Source organism: Balaenoptera physalus, assembly GCF_965194825.1.
Source record: "Balaenoptera physalus genome assembly, chromosome: 9".
Classification (NCBI taxonomy): domain Eukaryota; kingdom Metazoa; phylum Chordata; class Mammalia; order Artiodactyla; family Balaenopteridae; genus Balaenoptera; species Balaenoptera physalus.
Genome location: NC_138888.1, coordinates 9,996,541 through 10,021,877, shown reverse-complemented (window position 1 = coordinate 10,021,877; position 25,337 = coordinate 9,996,541). Strand labels below are relative to the sequence as shown.

Below are 25,337 nucleotides of genomic sequence, written 5' to 3'. Positions count from 1 at the left end.
AAATGCCATATCTCCAAATACAGCCATATTCTGGGGTACTGGGGATTAGGATTTCAACATATGAATTCGGGTGGGAGGGGACACAGTTCGGCCCATAGCACATAAATTTTAAAAAATAATTCTTCATTCATACCATTTTTTTCCCAAATATTTAAACAATGCCATGAGAGTTGTCTTTCTTCCTTGATTTTGGAATTTTCCTTTCTTGCCTTTGATTAAGGATGAATAAAGGTCCAGACCAAATGTCAGATTCCACATTAGTTACAGTATTCCTTTATCTGTGACCCCTTGCTCTATTGCGTGTACCATCATTGTGGCAATTTTCTGCCTTATGGGAGTGTCTTTAGTTACCTTCTGGATGCTACATTTAATATAAGAGACTAGTTCTTACCCGTCTCTGTACTCCCATAGTCTAGCACATGCCTGGGACTCTGAGGATAGATGGATAAGATACAGTTCATCAATATTACTCAAATTTATCTTGGGTGCCCAAAGCTTTTAAGGTTCAAACCTTAAATTTTTCATATCATTTAGACTCCTCTTGTCTCCTTTTTTCTTCTCCATCTTCTCCTCTATAGTCTTTTTTTCAGCCTACAAGAGATTTTTCAAAGCTTTGCCTCAAGCTCACTGAACATCTGTGTTAATCTAGATAGTTAGATTTGTTTCACTATTAAGATACCAAAGCTAAAAAAATGGAATTTTTATTACTTACTTTCCCTTTTGCCAGGAGGATGATAAACATTTACCAGAGAAAAGTTGATTGAGATCATGGTAAGTTTTTCTTGTGATGATGGATTTACATGTAGACAGAGACATCCATCATGGGGGCTCGACAATACTGATGTGTAACTTAGCACTTTAACCTATTTACATTTTTCTAGTAAATTAAACATGTCTTCTTCTGTTCCAGGTATTCCATTCCTTCTTACCTGTGCTTGATAATGTCCATATTTTGCCTAAACCTCAACAATCAACCTTGCTAATAAAGTGCTGTTCTGTATCTGAGTATGTGGATGTCCCTCATCAACAGAGGACAAAGCCACAAAGTGAGAATTATAACTAATTCTCACTAATTATAGAATAGGAAATATCAAAAGAGAAAGTCCCTTACATTTGGTGGTTTCCAGAGGATAGATTTTTAACTGAGAAAAATATATTGTTTGGAAATTCTTTTATTCATTTTGAAACAAACTGGGGTATGGAGATAAAAAGGTAATCCTGTTCTTCCAAAAAATATTAAGAAATACTACAGGAATATAAAAAAGTTTAGATAATGATATAATAAAGATATAAAAACTCCCTCCTATCAGCCATGCAGCTTGGACTCCTGATCCTCGTTTTCTTCTTTCCTCCCTCTTTGTCTTGAAAAAAGAATACCCTGAATTTTGTGTGTAGCATGCCTTTGGGTTTTGGGGGGAATTTTAGTATATACTTATATATGTATATAATCATAAACAGTATATCCTGTTATAATTCATATAAAAGATATATTTTTGTGACCTTCAGCAAATTTCTCTTTTCATTCAATATATTTTTTGAAATGTGTTTATTATTATAGTTTTAATTATTCCATTTCAGTCTATATAATATTCTATTGAATAAATAGCTCAGAATTTATTTATCTAATCCCCTATTAATGGACATATAGGCTATTTCAAGTTTTAATTTTTTTTACTATTTAAAAAACAACAGGACTTCCCTGGTGGCACAGTGGTTAGGAATCCACCTGCCAATGCAGGGGACACGGGTTTGATCCCTGGTCCAGGAAGATCCCACATGTCGTGGAGCAACTAAGTCCATGTGCCACAACTACTGAGCCTGTGCTCTAGAGCCCGCAAGCCACAACTACTGAAGCCCGAGTGCCTAGAGCCTGTGCTCTGCAACAAGGGAAGCCACCGCAATGAGAAGCCCGTGCACCGCAACAAAGAATAGCCCCCGCTCTCTGCAACTGGAGAAAGCCTGCATGCAGCAACAAAGACCCAATGCAGCCATAAATAAATAAATAAATAAATAAATAAATAAATAAAGTTCTTTTAAAAGGTAAGCTTTATAAGAAAATAAAAATAAACAACAACAACAATGCTTCAGTGAATGCTCTTGTACCTGTCTTCCTCTTAATAGTACTAAAGGCCTAGATGGAGGCAGTATATGAGAATTCCATTGTTTCACTTCCTCACCAGCAGTAGTATTGTTTCAATAGTGGTTTTTCATCATCATCAACATTTACAAAAAGACTGTGACAAGTATGCATGTTTTAATCCCTAGAGAAACTACTAAAATAATAAGGCAAAGAGGAATAGGTTAAAAGCCCATCAATGAGTTAAAATGGAATACTGAATTTTTTTGATAAAACCAAAAGGAATAACAAAGGATCAAAATATCAGATCAGACAAATAGAAAACAAATAAAAATGGTAGACCTAAATCCAACCACAACAGTAATTACATTAAATATAAATGTACTAAACACTCCCATTAAAAACAGAGACTGTCAGACGAGGTAAAAAAGCAAGACCTAAGTACATGCTGTTTAAAATAATTACCTTTATGTAAAGTTTCAGAGGAGTTGAAAGTCAAATAATGGAAAAGTATGTACCGTGCAAACAGTACACATAAGAAAACTGAGCTGGCAAATTAATACTATAAAAAATGACTTCAAAACAAGGAATATAACCAGAGAAAAGAAGAACACTTATAACAACAAAATGGCCAATTCGTTGGGAATATATAACAGTTAAACAATTATAAATGTATATGCTCCTAATTACAAGGCTTCAAAAACATGAAGCAAAAACTGACAGAACTAAAGGGAAAGTAGACAAAACATTGCTGGAGATTTTAACACCTACCTCTCAGTAACTGTTAGGACAACCAGAGAAAACAGTAAGGGTATAAAAGACCTGGCAAAATTATCAACCATCTTGAACTAGTTGACATTTAAAGAACACCACACATAAGAATGGCAGAAACACATTCTTTCCAAGTGCACCTGGAATCGTAACAGGCTGACCATATGCTTGAAAATAAAACAAGTTTCAATAAATTTAAAAGGATTGAAATCTTAGCGCCCATTCTCTGATCTCAAAATTATTAAATTAGAATTCAGTAACTCTAAGATACTTAGAAATTTAACAACTCAGTTCTAAATAAACCATGGATAAAAGAAGAAATCACAAGGACAATTAGAAGATACTTTGAATTATGATAATAAAAATACAACATATCAAATTTTGTGGGATGTAGCTAAGGAGGTTCTTGGAGGGAAATTTATAGTTTTAAATATTTATATTAGAAAAGAAAAAAGGTATACAATCAATCTAAGGTTCTACCTTAAGAATCTAGAAGAATATGAGCAAATTAAACCCAAAGTAAATAGATGGAAGGTAATTATAAAGGTAAGAACAGACATAAATGAAATAGAAAATAAATAGCTTAAATTAACAAGGCAAAAATTTGGTTTCCTGAAAAAAATAATAAAATTGATAAACCCTTAGCAAGACTGATTAAGAAAATTGCCAGTATCTACAATAAATGATCTTATGGACATTAAATAAATAATGACAGAATATTATGAACAAATTTATGCCAATATATCCAACAACTTAAATGAAATAGAAAAATTTCTTTAACAGTATAACTTACCCAAACTGACACAAGACGAAATAAAAAATAAGAGTAGTTCTATATCTTTTGAAGACATTGAGTTAGCTATTATAATCTTTTCCTCAGATAGAACTCCAGAACCAAATAATTAGCTGGTGAATTCTATCAAACATTTAATAAATAAACAATACCAAACCTTCTCAAAAAAACAGATGAAGAAACAATTCCCATCTTGTTTTTATGAGGTCAGGAGAATCCTGAAACCAAACTTGACAAAGACATGACTTCCCCCCACCCCCGCAAAAAAAAAAAAAATCAGTAGCCAATAACTCTCATTAACATAGATGTAAGTTTTTTCACAAAATATTAGTAATCCAAATCCAATAATATATGAAAAGGACTATGCATCTTGACCAAATGAGGATTATCTTAGAAATGTAAATTTTAGCATTCAATTATCAACCAATGTAATACGTCATATTAACAGAATAAAGGAGAAAATGAATCATCTCAATAGGTGCAGAACGAATAGCTTACAAAATTCAGCATCCATATATATAAGAACTCTCAGCAAACCAGTAGTAAAGGGAAACCTCCTCAACCTGATAAAGGCATCTATAAAAATCCCGAAGGTAACATCATATTTAATGATGACATAGTTGTTGCTTTACCCCCAACATTGAGAACATGCAAGGATGTACACTTTTTTTTTCTAAAACAAAACAAAAGAACTGTAAATAATTAATTAACTCTAGTTTGCTGGTTTGCTTTTCATGGTGGCACGGGTTAGCAGTTTCAAAACTTTTCTGTACTCTAGACTTGAAGAAATGAATAGATACATTGAGAATAATGGAAGGAATGAGCTACAAATATGGAAAGTGAGAAGCATGCATTACAGCTTGTAGTTTTTGATTGGAAGTGCATGTTATCAGTTTGAAAACATGGTTTTTAGCATTGAGAAAAATAAATATCTGTGCCTATGTTCTAATAGATATATAAATAGACAGAGATATATAAACACATATGTGTTTTCCACTAAAAGGAACTAGGACCCCTTGGAGAAATGACAGATTGCAGGGCTGGGACAGGAAAAGTACAGGGGGAGCCTGGAACATCTGATTGAGGCAGCTAGGGAAGCAAGTGCTCAAGGAGTGACTGGGTCATGTCAAATTTCACAGGAGTTAGCATGAAGGGGCTCACGCTAGCCAAACCTGGAACAGTTTGAATGTCAAAATAACTATTGACAGATTATAGTTATAGTTATTTATAACTAAACAATAGATTATATCCCACTGAATAATAAAAGTATCTATGAGGCCATACTGATATAAATAAACCAGTGAATCAATAAATAAATGGGGAAGAAAAGAAAGGTCTTTCATATGCCAACAAAAGTGGGTAGGGGGGAGACAGAAAGATAAAGGAAAGAAAGAAGGAAGGAAGGGAGGAAAGGGAAGGAGGGAAAGGGAAGGAAATAGAATCAAGAAATCAATAGATACTAAAATTAGTAGGTGAGAGTTTGATGAAGAACAAGACATTTGCAGTCTTTGTATTTATTAACTACACAGGAAAATAACAACTTTATATTGGAAAAACCTAGTGGAACCTCCTTACCCAAGTAATCAAAATGAACATCATGAATATTGGGACAAACCAGCACCATGGACCTTTGGACCTGATACTGAGAAAGACACATCACTTCACTTCCCACCAAAAATGCATAACCTGATATTTCTTCAACATATCTAAATGAGCTAAATAGAAAGGTGGAAAACATCTTAGCTTATTAACAAAAACAAAAAAACAAAAAAACAAATTGTATCTATGTTGTTCCAGAAAAGATATAAGATAGCTAAAGTAAAAGTTAACATTTTGAAATAATTTTAAACCCAGAAATAAGTCTGTACTAGAACAAATTAAACTGCCTCTTAAGGTGAAATATTACTACAGGAACAACAGAAAGTTAAAAAATTGAAAATTTCTTTAAAATATATTTGTATCTTTATCTTATTAGATCATCTATAATTAAGAATATCCCGGATATTTTTACACCCCAAATAGGGATAATCTTCAGGTTTCACTAATATACAGTTATGCAGATGTTTGTAGGAGAAAAAGGACACATTGGTTTTCTGAATTAGCAGTCAGGCTACTGACCCCCCGAAGAAGTCCTTCTGAGTGAGTAGACACACTTATAAAGCTCTCAATTTCCTTTTGAAAGAGAATGATATAAATGGTGAAAACTGATGAGAAAAGGGAAAATAATAAGAATACCAGTAATATCTGCTTATGAGTTTACTACTGACAAGCACTTTCACATATTTTTTTGATCTCACAACCAACACTTGAGGTGGGTAGGTTTCAATTATTCTTTCCAGTGAGGTTTTTATTTCCCACAAATGCCAAGGATGCCAAGGAAAGTTCGTTCTTGGATTTGGTTTCCATGTATTCAGAAAATAAATAAAAGTCAAACAAGTTTTTTTACTGACTAGCTTTAGTTCAGAAATAGCATTAGACATTTCTCAAAATCCATTCTTTACAGAGGAGACAAGAAATTTCTGAAATCCACTTTGGATTCTTTTGGAATTCTTTCTAAGCTGCATTTTTAGTTAAGAGAAGTGTTTCTTTGTTTTGCTCACGTCCTTTGAGGAGCAAATGGGTATTGACTGTCCAAATGTAGGTGTTTTGAAAACCAGGCTGGGCTCTCGCCATTGGAACCAGACTTGCAGAACACAGAACTTTAGTCTCCGTGTCTTCCTGCAAGGGTTAAATCTAGGGAGTGGTAGAATTGTTTCTCATCGTCCATAGGATGCTTCTCCTTTTCCCGTTATTTTACCAGTTAGTGTTCTGTTGCATGTTTTACAAGTAATCAACAAAATAGTTTTGGAGCCTTTCTACCTCTTCATCATTTTTGCTTCTTCAAACCTGAGTGCATATTTCTTTTGCTTCTCAATTAATAATTGTCTGTATTTTGGGGTGTCAGTTTAGCCTTGGGCTGGAGATACATTCCAGCTTTATCCAGCACCTGCAGCTGGAAGCAGTATGGACATGCTTCTTCGAAATCCTGTGAGGAACTGCAGGCCCAGAGGCGGCAGCAGGTGTGACCCACGCAGGTATCTTGTAGTTTCAGCAACGTTGCCTTCATGCCTGTGGCTGAAACCCGATGAGAGCCCCATTGTGGATTACATTATGAAGAAATGCCAGTCGAACCCAAATGGAGTGACATTGTACAAAATAAGTGGCCTAAACTCTTCTAAAATGTCAAGATCAAGAAACTAAAAGAAAGGAGGTAGAACTGTTCCATATTGAAGGAGTTAAGTGCTAGGTATGAAACCTGGGCTGGATCTTGAACTAGGAAAGATTAACTATAAAGGACATTATTCAGACAACTGATGAAATTGGATTATGGACTGCTTATATGTGTATATACAGTTTGCCTATAATTATATGAGCCTGGAGAAGGATATATACTAAATTGTTAACATTGGTTACTTGGGAAACAGTAGGGGTTAGGGATGAAGGGGAAAAAACACCACACTTTAAAAAAGCATACAGGATGAACAGGACGCATGACACGATTCCACTTTTATTAAATGATACGTGAGTGGGGACTTCCTTGGTGGCGCAGTGGTTAAGAATCCGCTTGCCAATGCAGGGGACCCGGGTTCGAGCCCTGGTTCAGGAAGATCCCACATGCCGCGAAGCAACTAAGCCCGTGCGCCACAACTACTGAGCCTGCGCTCTAGAGCCCGTGAGCCATGACTACTAAGCCTGCGTGCCACAACTACTGAAGCCTGTGGGCCTAGAGCCCGTGCTCCGCAACAAGAGAAGCCACCGCAATGAGAAGCCCGTGCACCGCAACAAACAGTGGCCCCCGCTCGCCTGCACACAGCAATGAAGACCCAACACAGCCAAAAAATTAATTAATTAATTAATTAAATCTATTTAAAAAAAAAAGAATCCGCCTGCCAGTGCAGGGGACACGGGTCCAAGCCCTGGTCCGGGAAGATCCCACATGCCGCGAAGCAACTAAGCCCATGCGCCACAACTACTGAGCCTGCGCTCTAGAGCCCACGAGCCACAATTACTGAGCCCACGTGCCACAACTACTGAAGCCCATGCTCCTAGAGCCCGTGTTCCGCAACAAGAGAAGCCACCGCAATGAGAAGCCTGCGCACCGCAACGAAGAGTAGCCCCCGCTCACCGCAACCAGAGAAAGCCTGTGTACAGCAATAAAGACCCAACGCAGCCAAAAATAAATAAATAAAATAAATTTATATATAAAAAACATGATACGTGTGTGTGCATAAAATGAATTACATAACAGATGGTCAACAAAATGTTAATGACTGTTATCTTAAGGTAATGGGAATTTGAACAGCTTTTACATTTTTCATATTTATGCGTAAGAAAATTTTTTGTAATACAATGGTTTCAATGCACATGAATTATTTTTATTAAAATCCTAAAAAGTAACTTTTTGGTGTTAAAAGAGCCAAGAAAAAGTCACTGGGGAAATTATAAGTACATTTTGGATTAAATTTTTTCTGCCTCATCCAATTTTTTTCTTGCAGTGCTGAGTTTATTACTTTAAACATCTTACGTGTTTTGACACAAGATGTTCCCAGATGTGCTGAGCACGTGTAAAAATTCGAGCAAACTCTCTGGGTTGGAAGGAATTAGGGTGCTTGATTTTCTGAGGAATTTTGTTTGCTATGGGAGCTTCGGCAATTATTTCCTGAGCTAATTCCTGAATTATCACCCCTGAACTCTCAGAAGAAATCCCCTTCTGGCATTTTCAAAGTTCTTCTTCTAGGACTGGGTCCCTTTGACTTACATACTTTGACCACACAGGTGCACACTCAACTTGGCCTCGAAAGGTATACAAATCATCTGTCTTGGGATCTGAATGTCTTCCCCCTTCACCGTGGATAAGACCGTACTTTCTCCTGGCTGCCTGGAGGTATTCTGAGAATGACCGAGGTGGGTTTGTGGAATGCTCAGATGAAAGGAACAAAGCTCTAATTTTGTTAATAATGTAACCCCTGTTCTCTGTAAACCCACTGAGGCAGATGAGAACAAGGAAAGATGCGCTGGAATCAAAGATACCACCAACACTCAAGGGAGGGCCAGCTTGGTGCTCTTAGGGTTCACGGCTGTGGTAGCTTTAAGAGCGTGGCCCCATGTAAAGAAGATGAAGAGTTAATGCTCCCATAAGGAGCTCCCAGCTAATAACAGATGGGCTGGTGGACAAAGTTCAGCTAACTCGCCCCTCAGGTGGGGAAACTGTGAGGCAGGGTCTGTACCACCTCCCACAGTTGCCTGGAGGGTCTGAGCTCCAGCCGCCCACAGTGGCAGCTTCTCCATGCAAGCTTTATAGGCTCACCCCTCCCTAGCTCACTTCCTATCTCGCAGTGTTTTATGGAATCCTCTCCCAAGTAAAGTATTTGCTCTTGAATCCTGGTCAGTTCCACTCTAACTGGAAACATCATGTGTTTTCCCACCCTTCCCATCTCCTTGAGATTCCAACTCCTCTTGTCCTGCCTATCATATTGTCAGAGTCCTGGAGTCTCACTTTGCTACAGTCTAGGCCTCATAGATCTCCCTTTCCGCTGAAATCAAGATACTCTTCCCTACTCAGTTGGCAGTGAGTCAGACACAGTATACTCTTCCACTGTGTAGTGGAATCAGACATACATACCTGGCCATCAATCCTGACTCCGTTATTTACCAGCTGTGAAACCTTGGGCAAATCACCTAACCTCTCTGATCTTCAGTTTTCTCCTCTGTGAAAGAAAGGTAACATTCCTTAGCTTGTCAGGTTGTCCTTTTGATTTAATAAGCTAAATGTATAAAGAACCAGGATATTGCCTAATACAAGAAGATATTCCAGAAATGATAGTGATTTTTATTACATAATTTTCTTCCATTACTTACTTTCTTATGTGTCTCCATCTTGTTTTCCCAACTAGACTGTAGCTTCTCTGCCATATTCAACTTCTTTATCACAATGCCTTGCACGTGACGGGCACTAAATAATCATTAGTTATCAGCTTTCTAAAGCTTTAAGTCAGAGGATACACTCTTTCAATTCAAGATTCATTTATGAATTACTTGTTATTGTGAGGCATTCGCAAGGAATTTTTTGCAGGTAACTCCTTTTCTGGGCCTCAAATTTTCTCATATAAAAAACAAATGTTTTGGTCTATAATTCTAGATGCACTGAGGTCCTTCTAGCATTAAAGTTTGGAAGCTATATATTCCTGAGGGCAAGTACTGTATGTTACTCTTCTTCCTGACCCTTCCACACTTACTATAATGGTGATCACAGATTAAGTGATTTCCCAGTGCATGGAGAATATATTCCAGATGCCTCACCCAGCCTTTCCTCTTTCATCCTGTCCCTCACTCCATTCCAGCCAGACTGTGTTTACTTTGCACCCCTAGAATTTTCCAAGCTTGATCTGCCTTGAGGTCTTTGTACTTGCTGTTTCTTAACATTTGGTTCTCTGCTCAAGCGTCTCCTCCACGGAGGTCTCTCACCCCACCCCAGTCTCTCCATCCAACAACCCTGCTCTGTTTTTTTGTTCATGTCACGTCTCTCTGAAATTGTCTTATCATTTAGTCATTTATTTCCCTTTTTTGGTTTGCATTTTATTTGCATTTATTGTTTTTTCTCTCCACCTCTCCCTCTAGCCCCCAAATATAAACTTCTACCTTGGATCCTTTCATATCCCTGATGCAAAAAAAATACTTCGCACAAACTAGACCCCTATATAATTGAGAAATGACTGAATAAACTCTACCACACCTTACAGAGTAGTTTTTAGGTGGTGAGTTAAAATCCATGGCTGTCATGCCAGGTTCTAGTGAATTTAAGTATGTGTCCTAAGCTAATTAATTGCCATAGGTCTGAGTAAACATGGAGTAGGAAGAAACAAGGAATTCTTAGGAAGACAACTGCAAACAATCATATCAGCTTATCTAGAAACTTGCTGGCAGTGGGAAATTTAGAGAAAATTTTTAAAGATGTAATTCATTTCTTTTTATTATGGAAAATTTCAAACATAAACATGGACCCTCTTGTGCACGGTGGTGGACAAACCCTAGGGTAGCCACTCATCCTAGTATTCACACCCTTGTAATATCCCTTCCCCTGTGACTTGCTTTCTAACGGATAGAGTATGGCACATTTGATGTCACCCCTGTGTGATTACCTTGTGTTATATGAGATTCCATCTTGCTAGCAGGTTCGCTCTGGAGACTCTCCTTGCTGACTTAATGAAGTAAGTTGGCCGTGCTGGCCCATGAATGCCAGGTGCCATCTAGGAATTGAGGGCAGTCTCCAGTGGAGAGCCAGCAAAAGCCAAGGTCTTCAGTCCTACAGCTACAAGGAAATGAATTCTGCCAGTGACCCAAGTGAGCATGGAAGCTGATTCTTTTCCAGTTGAGCCTCCCGATGAGAATGCAGCCTAGCCAACACCTTGATGGCAGGTGTGAGACCCTAAGCAGATGACCCAAGTGCTTGGACACCTGACCCACAGAAACTGAGATAATAAATCTGTGTTGTTTTAAGCTTCTAGGTTTGTGATAATTTGCTGCCACAGATAACTAGTACAGATATATCTATCACCCAACATTAACAATTTTCAAGTTTGCCAATATCTATATCCTCATGTTTTTGGGGGGTGGATGGGCTGGAGTATTTTAAAGCACATGCAGATATTTTTGTATGTTTCTCTAACAGAGAAGGACTATTAAAAAGCATAACCATGATGCCAGAAAAATTAAGGGCTTAATTGAGAACAAGAATAGGAGTCTTTTTTTAAAGCAACCAAGTCAATGGATTTAGTATATTAACTGGACACCTGGAGAAAAGGTGCTTGCAATAAATCAAGTAACATCCTGTTGATCCTATGAGCTAAAGGATAGGAAAGCATGGGAGAGTTTTCATTTGAATTGTCTGAGGCTTGCCAGTTGTTTTTTTTAAAAAACAGTACAGCCGCAGAGTACTTAATTGTCCCTACAATGTGCTCATTGGTCATACAATATCTAAAACCATTCGAACCCATTTCTGACTAAGCTCCTACCCATTCCCCTAACCTGCTTTAGAATAGATCCTTGTAAATACCATTTTTATTCATAACTCCTTATAATTTCAGGTCCTACTCGAATTGCCATTCCCACCACTTTTTACTTACTACAGGAAGCTCTTCCCAACTGGCCCTAGTTCTTTTCCTCTCTTGGATAAACCAATCTCATCTCACTTTGACACCGCTCACCTAGGCAGCGCTTAATAAGGGAAATTCTCAGGGCTCTCGGTTCAATCCCATCTCTACCACCCGGGCGGTTTGTGATCTCTGGCAAGTAGTTGAGCGTTCTCTCGGCTGGATCCAATAGTGCCTCGCAGGGTTGTCGTGATGATTAGATAAAGAACGTGTGTAACGTGTGAAGCGCCCAGCACCGAAAATGCGCAGCCGAACCCCAACCCTTCCCTTTGTTGGTTTCCATCTCCAACCAAAGAGCACCAGAACGCTCAGCACCGCGCCTCTCCCGCCCTCGTCGCGGAGGATGCAGGGATTTGTAGTTTTTTGGTCCCCTAGTCGCGGTTCCTCTCGGAGCTGGACGGCGAGAGGAAGAACTACACATCCCAATCGGCCGTGAAAGGAAATTGGGGCGCGGAAAACCGATCGTCCCCGCCCCGTCTTCGCTCTCGCGGCCCACCGGCTGTGCCCACGGCGGGAGGGTTCAGACCCCGCGGCAAAGCCAGGGCCGAGCGCAGGAGCAGATACGCGGGGACAGTCGGGCTGGGCGGGAGACCACAGCGGGTGGTCCCTCTGCCGCCGTGGGAGCTCGCGGGGGGAAAGGAGAGAAATAAAGCGAGCAAATTGTGAGCGCCCGTGTCGGAGAAGTGAGAAAGGGCAGGGGAAGCAGCAACGCACGCAGAGCCTGGCTGCCACAGGGCTTGTCCTCCGGGAGGGACCCAGGGCGCTTCGCTGTTCCCTCCTCCCCGCGGGAAGCCTGGAAACCCGGCCTGGAAGCTGGCCGGGCACGGAGACTCCCGCCCGCAGCCCCCATCCCGGAGTCCGGCCCGCCTCGTGCAGCGCCTCCCCATCCTGTCGCCGGGGCACCCCCAACCCACTCCCGGGCAGCAGCAGAGCCTCCCCTGGGGGAGGGAGAGGAAGAGTCGGGGCGGGCAGGGGAGGGTCACCTCTCCGCGCCGGTTCCTCAGGTCCCCCGGAGTCGCCAGAATGGGTTTGCGTGTTGCTGCGTAAATGTGTGTCCCGAGGCGGCAGCGGCCGCCGGGAATAAACCGGGAGAAGCCGGGAAGCGGACAGAAGTCTGTGGGAATGCGCGCGGCGGGGCATCGGGTGCCCGGCCGGAGAGGCCCTCGGGCGATGCCGGAGGGAGTCCAGCTCCCGCCCCGGGGCCTCGCCTGCCCTGCTGGTGGGCACGGGGGCGGGGGACCCTTCCGAGCTCGTGCGGGCTTCGCCCGCGAGAAGGAGGAGCCGGAGGAGGAGCCCGGCGGGCGAGGCGCGGGCCGCCGCCCACCGGCCGGGAGGAGGCGGACCAGCTCGGAGCGAGGCGCGCGCGCCGGGGCTCAGCCTCGCAAACAAGTGTCTGTGGCGCTCGCCCCGCGGCCCAGAGACGCGCTCCGCCGCTCCCGGCGGCCCTCCTTGCGCCGGGCCTGGCCCCTGTGGGGCCGGAGGGAACCAGGGAGCCCCTGGCCGCGCAGCCCGCGAGCCGCCGCCGCGACCCTCCGCCCAAGCGGCCCCGGCAGCTCAACGCGGGGGCCGCGGACTCGGCTCGGCTGCCAGGCGCGCCGGCGCGGGGTCGCCGAGCGAGCAGCGCCCGGGCTGTCGCCGAGCCCGCTCCTGACAGAATAACGTGCTTGGTTTCCCCACCCCTGGGAGGGGTTGCCGGGGCCGCGAGCTGCCTCCCAGTTTCCATCGCTCTCTCCTGGGGAGGATCCGCCGCCGGGAGGAAGGATTAGAATAAACCTGACCGAGGCGCAGAAGTGGCTCCCGAGGAAGCCGGCGCCGGGGCCGCCGCCTCGTGTCGCCTCGGGGCGCAGCGCTCGGGGGTCGGCGGGCCAGAGCCGAGGCGCGGCCGGAGGGCCGGGGGCGGCGGGGCCGAGCGAGCGGCTGTGCGAGGGGGAGGGCGCGCGGCAAGCAGGGGGGCGGCTGGGCAGCCCCCCGCGCCCCGCGGGGCCCCGGAGCCCCGGCACGCGTGCTGGAAGCGACTGAGGACCGCCGCCGCGGGCTGCGGGCGAGCACCGTCCCTCTAGGCAGGGGATCCGGCTATGACAGCTGGGCTCCCCAAAGGGTTAACCTGGGTGTCCTCGGCAAAGTTGTCGCCGAGCCGGGAGCCCGCGTAGGGGCCGCGGCGCCGAGGCTCTGGGGGCGGCCGGGCGGCCGGCGGCGGTCGTGGCGCGGCGGGGGCCGCGCGGCCGGGGGGCTGCTGGGGGTGTGCGCCCCCAGCCGGCTGCCCTCGTGGATGCCTCCCGGCGGCGGCGGGCCCATGAAAGACTGCGAGTACAGTCAGATCAGCACCCACAGCTCCTCCCCCATGGAGTCGCCCCACAAGAAGAAGAAAATCGCGGCCCGGAGGAAATGGGAGGTTTTCCCGGGAAGAAACAAGTTCTTCTGCAACGGGAGGATCATGATGGCCCGGCAGACGGGCGTCTTCTACCTGACTCTCATCCTCATCCTGGTCACTAGCGGACTCTTCTTCGCCTTCGAGTAAGTGGCGGCGAAAGCTCCCCGACGCCTGGCACCCCTCGCCTCCCCGATCCCTGGCCCTCTCCCCTCGCTACTTTCGTTTTCTAGAAGCCTTATCTATTGTATATTGTTATATAATACAGACCCCGCTCCCTCTGTTTTTCTCTAAAAGGTCTGTTTGCTTTTCGGCCCCCGGAGATAATGCAGTTCTGGGTCGGGCTCTGGGAGTGGAGGAGAGGGGAGAGAGGACACTTGGAAGGTGTGCCGGCCTTGTTGCTCCCAAGGGTTGAGTGGCACCTCGCAGGTGACTGATTCTTGGCGCGGGCCCTACTGAGTTTGGAGACTAGCAAACCAGCCCAGATGTAGCCTTCTGTGGGAAGCGGGGATGAGGCAGATCCTTAAGTCAGGGGTAAACAGAATCGACTTCCTTTCGTGCTCACGAGCTGTAGGGCATCTTGCGAAGCTCAGTTGACTAAATCTTCTACATACCTTCCCTGACTAACGAGAAATCTTGGTTATTTTAGGTCTCAGAGTGTCGGCCACCCCATGTGGCTTGGAAGGATAATTTTCATTTTTCGTTCTCCTTAGACGTTCACTCTTGATCAACAATTTCTGATTTACTATCAGGTTTCTAAACGATTCACTTTAAAAAAAAGTTTCAGTAAAAAAATGTTCCAAGCAAACACTTTCCCCTCCCCTCCCAATATTGGGGAACAGGTAAAAGGAGACTGTAGGCCTGTTCAGAAAGAGTATGACATTGCATAGTAACTTCTGATTCCAGAAACAAAACTTTGGGACTTTAGGGCTTTTATCGGGGAAAAAAGTGCATGCACATCTTCTCCATTCAGGAAAATCAAATTGACTAGTAGCAACTATCCTCCTGCCAACTAATGAAAGATCTTCTTATTTGTTAATAGTATTAGATAAAGTAGTTGAACCACATTTCAGAATCCACTTCAATTGCTCTTATTGGGTCCAACATTTGCAATGCAGCTTCTTACGTAATTCTTGCTATCTTATGCTCAATGAAACTTGTAGCTACTACCCTCTCCCATTAAAAAAAAAAAGCAATATATTTATTGGGAGTTCTTTGCTTTTCCTAGCGATTATGGGGCATGATACTCTTTCTGCTTCTGTTGGATAGGGTTAATTAAAAGCTTTTGTGTATGTTTACTTTTGTCTGTGGTAAGTATTAATAGGCTCTGATTTTGTGCCTGGTGTTTGATATTCCAAATGCTGTCTCAGTCAGAAATGGATGATCTCTTGAGAATGTAATACTTTTCACTTAAAGCCCTCTGACTCTGAGGGGAAACATTTTGTATCTGAACATTGTGCTGTGATTAACAATTTTAACGGGATTGAGTGAGAACAGGTGAGGAGAGAGATCTCAGATATAAGCTCCTCACCTCCCCCAGCCTTTCTTATAGACAACACCTCCATTTCTGACTATGTAAAGTTTCCAGGTCTCTTCTAGAAGTTTAACTTTTGTGCACATTTGAGACTAGCTGGTGGAGTCTGTCTGGGGAGCTGGTAACGGGAGGGTAAGGGTGTGGAGAGGCTTCCAGAATGACCGGAGAAATGCCCTATTGTTCCTGCTGCTGCTCCCCTGCCCCCATCCAGAGCCACCAGAGCCACCCTCTTGTCCTTACAGACCTGGGGAACTGGCGGAAGGGGCCAGAGGCTCTGGGTGATTTTGCAGTCTGAGTCATAATAAATCCCGGCACTGACATGGTGATGCCATACGCTTGAACAGAAATGCCATCCTTCCAATGGTGGCTTTCATTACAGGTGTTCCCCTAGGTAGAGCATATTCACTATGTTCCCAATGTTAACAAAGTTTTGAATGGATCTATATTGGCATCTTTGCTCTTTTTTAGGTATGTTAAGAGTGGAGAAAATGGATTGATTTTGTGATTGTGTTGCAGAGCTTCAGCCACAAGTGTGTTTCATTTAGGATCCTGACTATTTCATTTTCTCTAAACACCCAAATCCCCAGTGTATGGTTAGGGGTCCCCTGCAGTTATTACTTACCATCTTTTACTTTCTTCTTTCAAACACTGCTTTTAACCAAACCATCATAAGTTCATTTTCACCTCATCTCTGTGTGTGTCTTCCAAGAGTTCCCCAAAGTCCTCGCTAGCAGGTTGTTAGGGATCTTTCTGTGTCAGCTTTGTGTTAACGGATGGCTGTAGGAATAAACATGTGCACTGGGATTTTATTAGCTACTGTCGGCAGCTTCAGTTTTAGATTGGCTCTACATGTATGTGTGTCTTTGTGTCCATGAGCGTTGCTTCAGTTAGGCAATTTGAAATTTCAAGAAAATAGGCTCATTGTAACATGGTGCCTCAGTTACAAAAAATCATAGGGCTGCTCAAATCATAGAATGTTACACTTTGGCAAGAATATTTGTCACTGTATTGCTTATAAGTTCTTTACCATTGCTAATGCCAGAGTGAAATTAAATAACTTTGACCAAATTAATTTGATAGAGACTCAGAGACCCAATTAGTCACATGCACGGGAAATGAAATGCCAACAGGCTAAGAAAGATCAAGAGAGAATGCCAGTTTTGTCTGCTCTCTGTCTGCCTTCCTTCTGCTATTCCTTCAGTTATTTATTGAGCATATACTATGTGGTTGCCTATTTTGATTAATTTCTTGTCTAGATAACTTTAATATTAGCAGAATTTGTTTTTAAACATGAGGGTCCATGTTTCTCCATACTGTAACACAAAGGCAAATATGAAATTTGAAAATAAGACATATAACTTCTAAACTTAGTTTTAGACCTCCTTTTCCTGCAACTCTTCTCCACACCACCTCTCCTTCCTGACCTTGAAGCCATGGACAGGGAACTTTGTTCAAGAGAAGTGGACTTCCTGGAATGCAGCAACAGGTGTTGATACTGTCTTCAACCGTGGAAGAAAGGCAGGGTAGAATGATTTTTCTCACCTTGAAGATGAAGTGACAGAGGCTTAGAGAGGTTAAATAATCACCTAAGATCACACACTAATTAGTGGCCAGGCTTCTGGCTGGAAAGCCTGTGACCTTTCTGATGCTTTGTGCTTCTCCTCCTCCAAATATAGAATAGTGGTTACAGGCATGTATGCCTTTCGGAAGGACAGATCCCAAAATTCTTCCCAGAAGTATGACCCGAGACAAAGTAGTTGACTTTTCTAAGCGTTAGTTTCCCAGTCTGTTAAATGGGATTAATAATATCTACCTTTAAACGTTGTGAAGATTAAATGAAGTGTATTTAGTACAGTGTCTGATGCATAGTACTCATTAAATGGTACGTGTTATTAGAGCAGAACTTAGAAATAGCCTCCCAAGGACTCTGGTCACCCTTTTCTGAGAACCTGTGAAGGATGGAGTATGTGGATTAGGAAGCAAGCATGATAGCATATTAGGGCTGAAAAAATGTGGAGCTGTGTAGTCTGCAGTTAAAACAGAGACCTTTGCGTGAGTTTGAGGAGTAGCTTTGCTCTTGCGCCTCTTATCCAGACCCTGAGCGAGGGCCGTGAGGAAGCCTACAAGAAGCAGGGACTGGATTTCATTTCCGTTTTTGGAGCTACCATCTCAGAATCGAGAAGACTCGATTAAATACAGTAATAAAGCAACTAGAAGAAACCTGAAGCAACTCTCCAGTCTTTGTCAAGTAGGGCGGGGCTATTTATCCTTAGACATCTTTTATTCAGCATATGGAGTACTGGTCCAAAGGGACAGCATCTCCTGGCTGTGTTTAAGAGGGAAGGGCGGAAGTTGGTTGCGGTGCTGTGGAGACATCTCACTGCTCCTTGCACTTACTGAGGGGCTGGCTCATCAAAGACTCCCTACAATGTCCTCATTCTCACACCCCCCAGAATTGCCATTTGAAAAGATCAGTGAACATTATCAATTTCTTTCTCTCTGACCTACACACACATATAGCCCGCTTTTGTTTAGAGTTGAAAATTTGAAAAAAAATGTCTTTGGTCCTGAAGTACTGACATTTCATAGTCTCTTGATCACAGGTGCAGAAAGAAGTAGATGAACTGAGTTGCAGGTGAGGTTCCTGTCTCCAGGAGCATCCCCTGAGGCCAGGGGAGGCCTGCTCAGATCTTGGACTTGACTGTCTCCCAAGTGTATGCTGTCACCACAGACAGTTTGGAGATGTTATTGGGGCTGAAGAAGCCCTTGAGAATGTGGCAGCATTCTTAAATTTCTCCTCACCTAGAAGTCCATTGGTGATTCTTAAAAAAAGCCATATTTTTCTTCTCTCTTGTCCTCCCCTTTCCCTTCCTTTCCTTCTTTTCTTCATTTCTTCCTCCCTCTTCCTTCTCCTCCTTTTTCTTCTGCTTTGGCTCATCCGCTCTGAAATAATTGATGAATAATTGGTAGTCAGTTGAACTGGAGTCATGTTTGCCTTGAAGATGGAACAAGGGACTGTCCCCATAAACAAAAGTGTCATTTCCAATAATAATGTCTCCTTTTCAGATTGGAAATCCTTTATTATCGAGTAGAGGGTACTGCCCTTATAATATGTAGCGATCTCATCTTTTCTCAACTGTCCTATTCCAAACTGCATCAAGTTCTCCATCATCTCAGAAAACGTCTGGAAAGCATCCCATCTTTGGCTGGCCAGATGCTGGCCATGCTGTGCATCATAGAACACCGTGGGGTTGGTAGTAGGTGATGGTAGGTGACCATCAGCACCTTGCACTGAACATTCCCTATTAACATAGTAGACAGAGTCAAGGATACTTTACTTTATAACCCACTGTGGCTCCACAAGAATTTTAGGTGGCTTCAAAACCTTGTTAATGGCCTGTTGACATGAGTGCACTAACATATTCATTTATGAGTGATTAACACATGTAAATTCCATGGGGGTAGGGACTCGATTTGTTTTGTTCACTGATGTTCCCCCAGCACCTAGAGTAGTAGCTGGTACATAGCAGGCTCTCAGTAAATATTTATCATTTAATGAAATAATGGTAAAATTGAAACAGACTGAAAAATAACTTCCGTGTGCTTCAGTTCTTCATTTTGTAAAGTTGGGAACATTAATAAAATGTAAAATTAATAATATAGAACATATTTGCCTTGATTATCAATGTAATTCTTCTGAATTCAGAATCAAATATCATCCCTTTTCCAATGTATCAGTTGAAGCAGAAGAAATAAAAGATTTTCTTAGTTACTTAGAAAACTAGTTATAGAGTTGTGATGTTCTCTTCACTAACCAAGGCTTCTTTCTATTTTTCCTTTATTTTTTAACTAAACACTTTAAACAAATAAAGCACTCTGTGATATATATGAAGGTTACCCAACAACCACCAACATGTAGAGTAATTTTGCATTTTATAGGTTCTTGTCTTTGGATACTTGAATTTATATAATAGGACTTTTAAGGATTCTATTGACTACTTGTATTTCACTGTCTTCTCTCAGCTAGTGGCAACTGACATCAAATTATGCAGAAAGGACTCTTGTAGGTTCCTATAACAGGGTAATGATGATTAATTGTTTATTGGGCCATATCTACATAACCTGGAGATTTTTCTTTTGCAGTACAATGCTACACATAATTTATTCAAGGCAGAGTTATTATGTCTTAGCAAGAGAAATTAAGGGTTTCAAGGAAGTATGTCCATTGTTTTGTAGCTCAGGTTGTTAGGAAAGGGAAAACAGTGGTGGTCAATAGATGCTTATAATTAGATACACCCAGAAATATGGATCTGATAAAATGTCAGTTGGTTCAAGTAAGAGTTGGGGACTTTCTTAATGCTTTTGTTTAGTTCTTCACTAAATATAAAAGTTGATCCTAATTCAAACTTATTTTTATAAACTGGATAACCTTCTAGTATTTCTTCAATTCCCCCCCATTTAAAAAATGTAATATTAGATTGATATAGAAGATTATATGTAACAACACACATGCAATTTTGAAATAAAATACTTTTCATGACTATAAAGAGCCCCCATGAAACTACCACTCACTCAAGAACCATATCAATACCAGGGCTTTTGAAAAAAAAAAAATTACCAGGGCTTTCAAATCTACTTATATTCTTTGGGTTTCAGCCCTGTCCCATCTTCCTGCCCCTCCCTGAGGTCATCACTACCTGAGCTAGTCATTATTAATGCCTTTCCCTTTTTTCCTCAAGATTGTTGAATGTATGCATTCCCAAACAATAGGTTGTTTAGTTTGGCTTATTTTTCTATATAAAAAATATAAAGAAAATTTTCTTCTATATATAAAAAAATAATGAAAATCTTTTATTTAAAAAAACTCTCTCTTCCTCCTCTCTCCTTCCCCTCTCTGACCCATTGAAGAGTAAGTTGCAGATGTCATGCTTTTTTATATCCATACTTTTCAGCGTGTAATTCTTAAGAAAAAGGGTGTTCTCTTATACAAACACAGTATTAGCATCAATTTCAGGAATTTTAACATGGATACAATAATCCACATTCAAATTTTGCCTTTGTCCCAATACTGGTGGGTTAAAGTTTATCATCTTGGTATTTGTTTTCTATTTATCTAATATGTTTTTTCTCTTTTCCTCCTTCTTGCCTTCTTTTAGGTGAATTGCCTATTTTTAGTATTCCATTTTACTTTAAAAAAACGAGGGCTATGTTTCTTTGTATTTTTTTAGTAGTTGCTTAAGAGGTTAGAATATGCATCTTTACTCTTTAATAGTCTACCTCCAAATAGTAATATTGTACTTCAGAAATAATACAAGAAACCTATAATGTTGTAATTCCACTTCTCCCACCCTTTGAACTCTTATTGTCATATATTTTATATCTGTGTATGATACAAATCCAGTAATGTTATTATTTAAAAGCAGTCAATAGTATTTAAAAGAAATATAAATGTATATACATATATAAAATAAATATACTTTAAAACAAAACCTATACAAACATATAAAATCTAAGACACACATATACACATATACACAAATATGTACACATATTTGTACATATATGAAATAGAGATAATTTTAAATAGAATTTTGTATTTATCCTCACATATTTACTATTTCTGGTACTCTTTATTTCTTTCATCTGTATTATTTCCCTATGGCCTAAAGTACTTCTTTTAGCGTTTCTTGTATGCAGGTCTGCCAGTGACAAGTTCTCTTAGTTTTTGTTTTGACAGTGTTTATTTTGCCTTCATTTTTATTTTGCCTTCAGTGTTTATTTTGCCATCATATTTTCACTGGATATAGAACTCTAGTTTGACAATTTTTTTCTATCAGAACTTTGAGGATGTTGGCCATTGTCTTCTGGCTTCTTTTGTTTCCAATGAGAAGTTAGCTCTTATTTTTTGCATTTCCCCGTGTATGTAATGGGTGAACTTTTCCCAGGCTGATGTTCTCTTTATCTTTTGTTTTTTGTTTTCAGCAGCTGAATGAGGACATACTGAGGTGTGGTTTTCTTTATATGGATCCTGCTTCAGGTTCACTAAAGCTTTGGGGATCTGTGGATTGATATGTTGAAGTTTTGGAAAATTTTCATCCATTATTTCTTCAAAAATTTTTTTGTCTTGTTCTCCCTCTTCTCCTGGAACTCCATTTATTTATATATGATACCATTTTATATAGTTCCTTACATCTTGGATTTTTAAAAATTTTTTTCTGTTTTTTTCTTTTATCTCTTTGTGTTTCAGTTTGACTAATTCCTATTGGTCTGTCTTCAAGTTTACTGATCTTTTTCTCTGCTGTGTCCTTTTTATGATGAGCCCTCTTTGATACCTTATTTTTTATTTTGAGCATTTCTGTATTTGAAAAACTAGTTTTTTTAACATTAGTTAAAAAAAATAATTTCCATTCTTCTCCTGACATTATGTTTATGTCCATATTTTCTTTTTTTTTGCATGTATCTTTTTACTTTTTTTTTTAATTTTAATTTTTTTGAATTTTTGAATTTTATTTTATTTTTTATACAGCAGGTTCTTATTAATTATCCATTTTACACATATTAGTGTATATATGTCAATCCCAATCTCCCAATTCATCACACCACCACCCCCCGCCACTTTCCCCCCTTGGTGTCCATATGTTTGTTATCTACATCTGTGTCTCGATTTCTGCCCTGAAAACTGGTTCATCTGTACCATTTTTCTAGGTTCCACATTTATGCATTAATATATGATACTTGTTTTTCTCTTTTTGACTTTCTTCACTCTGTATGACAGTCTCTAGATTCATCCATGTCTCTAAAAATGACCCAATTTTGTTCCTTTTTATGGCTGAGTAATATTCCATTGTATATATGTGCCACATCTTCTTTATCCATTCGTCTATCTGTGGGCATTTAGGTTGCTTCCATGACCTGGCTATTGTAAATAGTGCTGCAATGAGCTTTGGGGTGCATGTATCTTTTTGAATTATTGTTTTCTCTGGGTATATGCCCAGTAGTGGGATTGCTAGGTCATATGGTAATTCTATTTTTAGTTTTTGAGGAACCTCCATACTGTTCTCCATAGTGGCTATATCAATTTACATTCTTACCAACAGTGTAAGAGGGTTCCCTTTTCTCCACACCCTCTCCAGCATTAGTTGTTTGTAGATTTTCTGATGGTGCCCATTCTGACTGGTGTGAGGTGATACCTCATTGTAGTTTTGATTTACATTTCTCTAATAATTAGTGATGTTGAGCAGCTTTTCATGTGCCTCTTGGCCATCTGTATGTCTTCTTTGGAGAAATGTCTATTTAGGTCTTCTGCCCATTTTTTGATTGGGTTGTTTGTTTTTTTAATATTGAGCTGCATGAGCTGTTTATATATTTTGGAGATTAATCCTTTGTCCATTGATTCATTTGCAAATACTTTCTCCCATTCTGAGGGTTGCCTTTTCGTCTTGTTTAGTTTCCTTTGCTGTGCAAAAGCTTTTAAGTTTCATTAGGTCCCATTTGTTTCTTTTTGTTTTTATTTCCATTACTCTAGGAGGTGGATCAAAAAAAGATCTTGCTGTGATTTATGTCAAAGAGTGTTCTTCCTATGTTTTCCTCTAGAGTTTTATAGTGTCCGGTCTTACATTTAGGTCTCTAATCCATTTTGAGTTTATTTTTGTGTATGGTGTTAGGGAGTGTTCTAATTTCATTCTTTTACATGTAGCTGTCCAGTTTTCCCAGCACCACTTATTAAAGAGACTGTCCTTTCTCCATTGTATATCCTTGCCTCCTTTGTCATAGATTAGTTGACCATAGGTGCATGGGTTTATCTCTGGGCTTTCTATCCTGTTCCATTGATCTATATTTCTGTTTTTGTGCCAGTACCATATTGTCTTGATTACTGTAGCTTTGTATTATAGTCTGAAGTCAGGGAGTCTGAATCCTCCAGCTCCGTTTTTTTCCCTCAGGACTGCTTTGACTATTCAGGGTTTTTTGTGTTGCCATACAAATTTTAAGATTTTTTTTGTTCTAGTTCTGTAAAAAATGCCATTAGTAACTATAGGGATTGCGTTGAATCTGTAGATTGCTTTGGGTAGTATAGTCATTTTCACAATGTTGATTATTCCAATCCAAGAACATGGTATATCTCTCCATCTGTTTGTATCATCTTTAATTTCTTTCATCATTGTCTTATAGTTTTCTGCATACAGGTCTTTTGTCTCCCTAGGTAGGTTTATTTCTAGGTATTTTATTCTTTTTGTTGCAATGGTAAATGGGAGTGTTTCCTTAATTTCTCTTTCAGATTTTTCATCATTAGTGTATAGGAATGCAAGAGATTTCTGTGCATTAATTTTGTATCCTGCAACTTTACCAAATTCATTGATTAGCTCTAGTAGTTTTCTGGTGGCATCTTTAGGATTCTCTATGTATCATGTCATCTGCAAACAGTGAGAGTTCTACTTCTTCTTTTCCAATTTGTATTCCTTTTATTTCTTTTTCTTCTCTGATTGCCGTGGCTAGGACTTCCAGAACTATGTTAAATAACAGTGGTGAGAGTGGACATCCTTGTCTTGTTCCTGATCTTAGAGGAAGTGCTTTCAGTTTTTCACCATTGAGAATGATGTTTGCTGTGGGTTTGTCATATATGGCCTTTATTATGTTGAGGTAGGTTCCCTCTGTGCCCACTTTCTGGAGAGTTTTGATCATAAATGGGTGTTGAATTTTGTCAAAAGCTTTTTCTGCATCTATTGAGGTGATCCTATGGTTTTTATTCTTCAGTTTGTTAATATGGTGTATCTCATTGATTGATTTGCATATAGTGAAGAATCCTTGCATCCCTGGGATAAATCCCACTTGACCATGGTGTATGATCCTTTGAATGTGTTGTTGGATTCTGTTCACTAGTATTTTGTTGAGGATTTTTGCATCTATATTCATTAGTGATATTGGTCTGTAATTTTCTTTTTTTGTAGTATCTTTGTCTGGTTTTGGTATCAGGGAGATGGTGGCCTCATAGAATGAGTTTGGGAGTGTTCCTTCCTCTGCAGTTTTTTGGAGGAGTTCGAGAAGGGTGGGTGTTAGTACTTCTCTAAATGTTTGATAGAATTCACCTGTGAAGCCATCTGGTCCTGGACTTTTGTTTGTTGGAAGATTTTTAATCACAGTTTCAATTTCATTACTTGTGATTGGTCTGTTCATATTTTCTATTTCTTCCTGGTTCAGTCTTGGAAATTTATACCTTTCTAAGAATTTGTCCATTTCTTCCAGGTTGTCCATATTATTAGCATAGAGTTGCTTGTAGTAGTCTCTTAGGATGCTTTGTATTTCTGTGGTGTCTGTTGTAACATCTCCTTTTTCATGTATAATTTTATTGATTTGAGTCCCTCCCTCTTTTTCTTGATGAGTTTGGCTAATGGTTTATCAATTTTGTTTATCTTCTCAAAGAATCAGCTTTTAGTTTCATTGATGTTTGCTATTGTTTTCTTTGTTTCTATTTCATTTATTTCTGCTCTGATCTTTATGATTTCTTTCCTTCTGCTAACTTCGGGTTTTGTTTGCTCTTCTTTCTCTAGTTCCTTTAGGTGTAAGGTTAGCTTGTTTATTTGAGATGTTTCTTGTTTCTTGAGGTAGGT

At 40.6% G+C, this 25,337-nt stretch overlaps 2 protein-coding genes across 5 annotated transcripts in view; one reads left to right on the top strand and one right to left on the bottom strand.

Annotated features, from left to right (window-relative positions):
• Window positions 1–5,882: 5,882 nt before the first annotated feature.
• On the bottom strand, window positions 5,883–13,553 carry LOC309666704 (uncharacterized protein; the record flags this gene model as incomplete). Its single annotated transcript, XM_082474312.1, has 3 exons — window positions 5,883–6,755; window positions 12,814–13,383; window positions 13,508–13,553. 3 exons carry the CDS (start codon window positions 13,551–13,553, stop codon window positions 6,556–6,558), a joined length of 816 nt encoding a protein of 271 aa, XP_082330438.1. The 3' UTR covers window positions 5,883–6,555.
• ZDHHC14 (zDHHC palmitoyltransferase 14) overlaps window positions 13,216–25,337 on the top strand; it is a 271,873-nt gene continuing 259,751 nt past the window's right edge. Inside the window, exon 1 of one of the 4 annotated variants that reach the window (XM_082475610.1) lies at window positions 13,216–14,344. In XM_082475610.1, the coding sequence (XP_082331736.1) occupies window positions 14,100–14,344 (245 nt within the window). In that variant the 5' untranslated portion in view covers window positions 13,216–14,099. The remainder of the gene's footprint in view (window positions 14,345–25,337) is intronic. The other 3 variants (XM_082475608.1, XM_082475611.1, XM_082475609.1) reach the window with 3 other exon arrangements.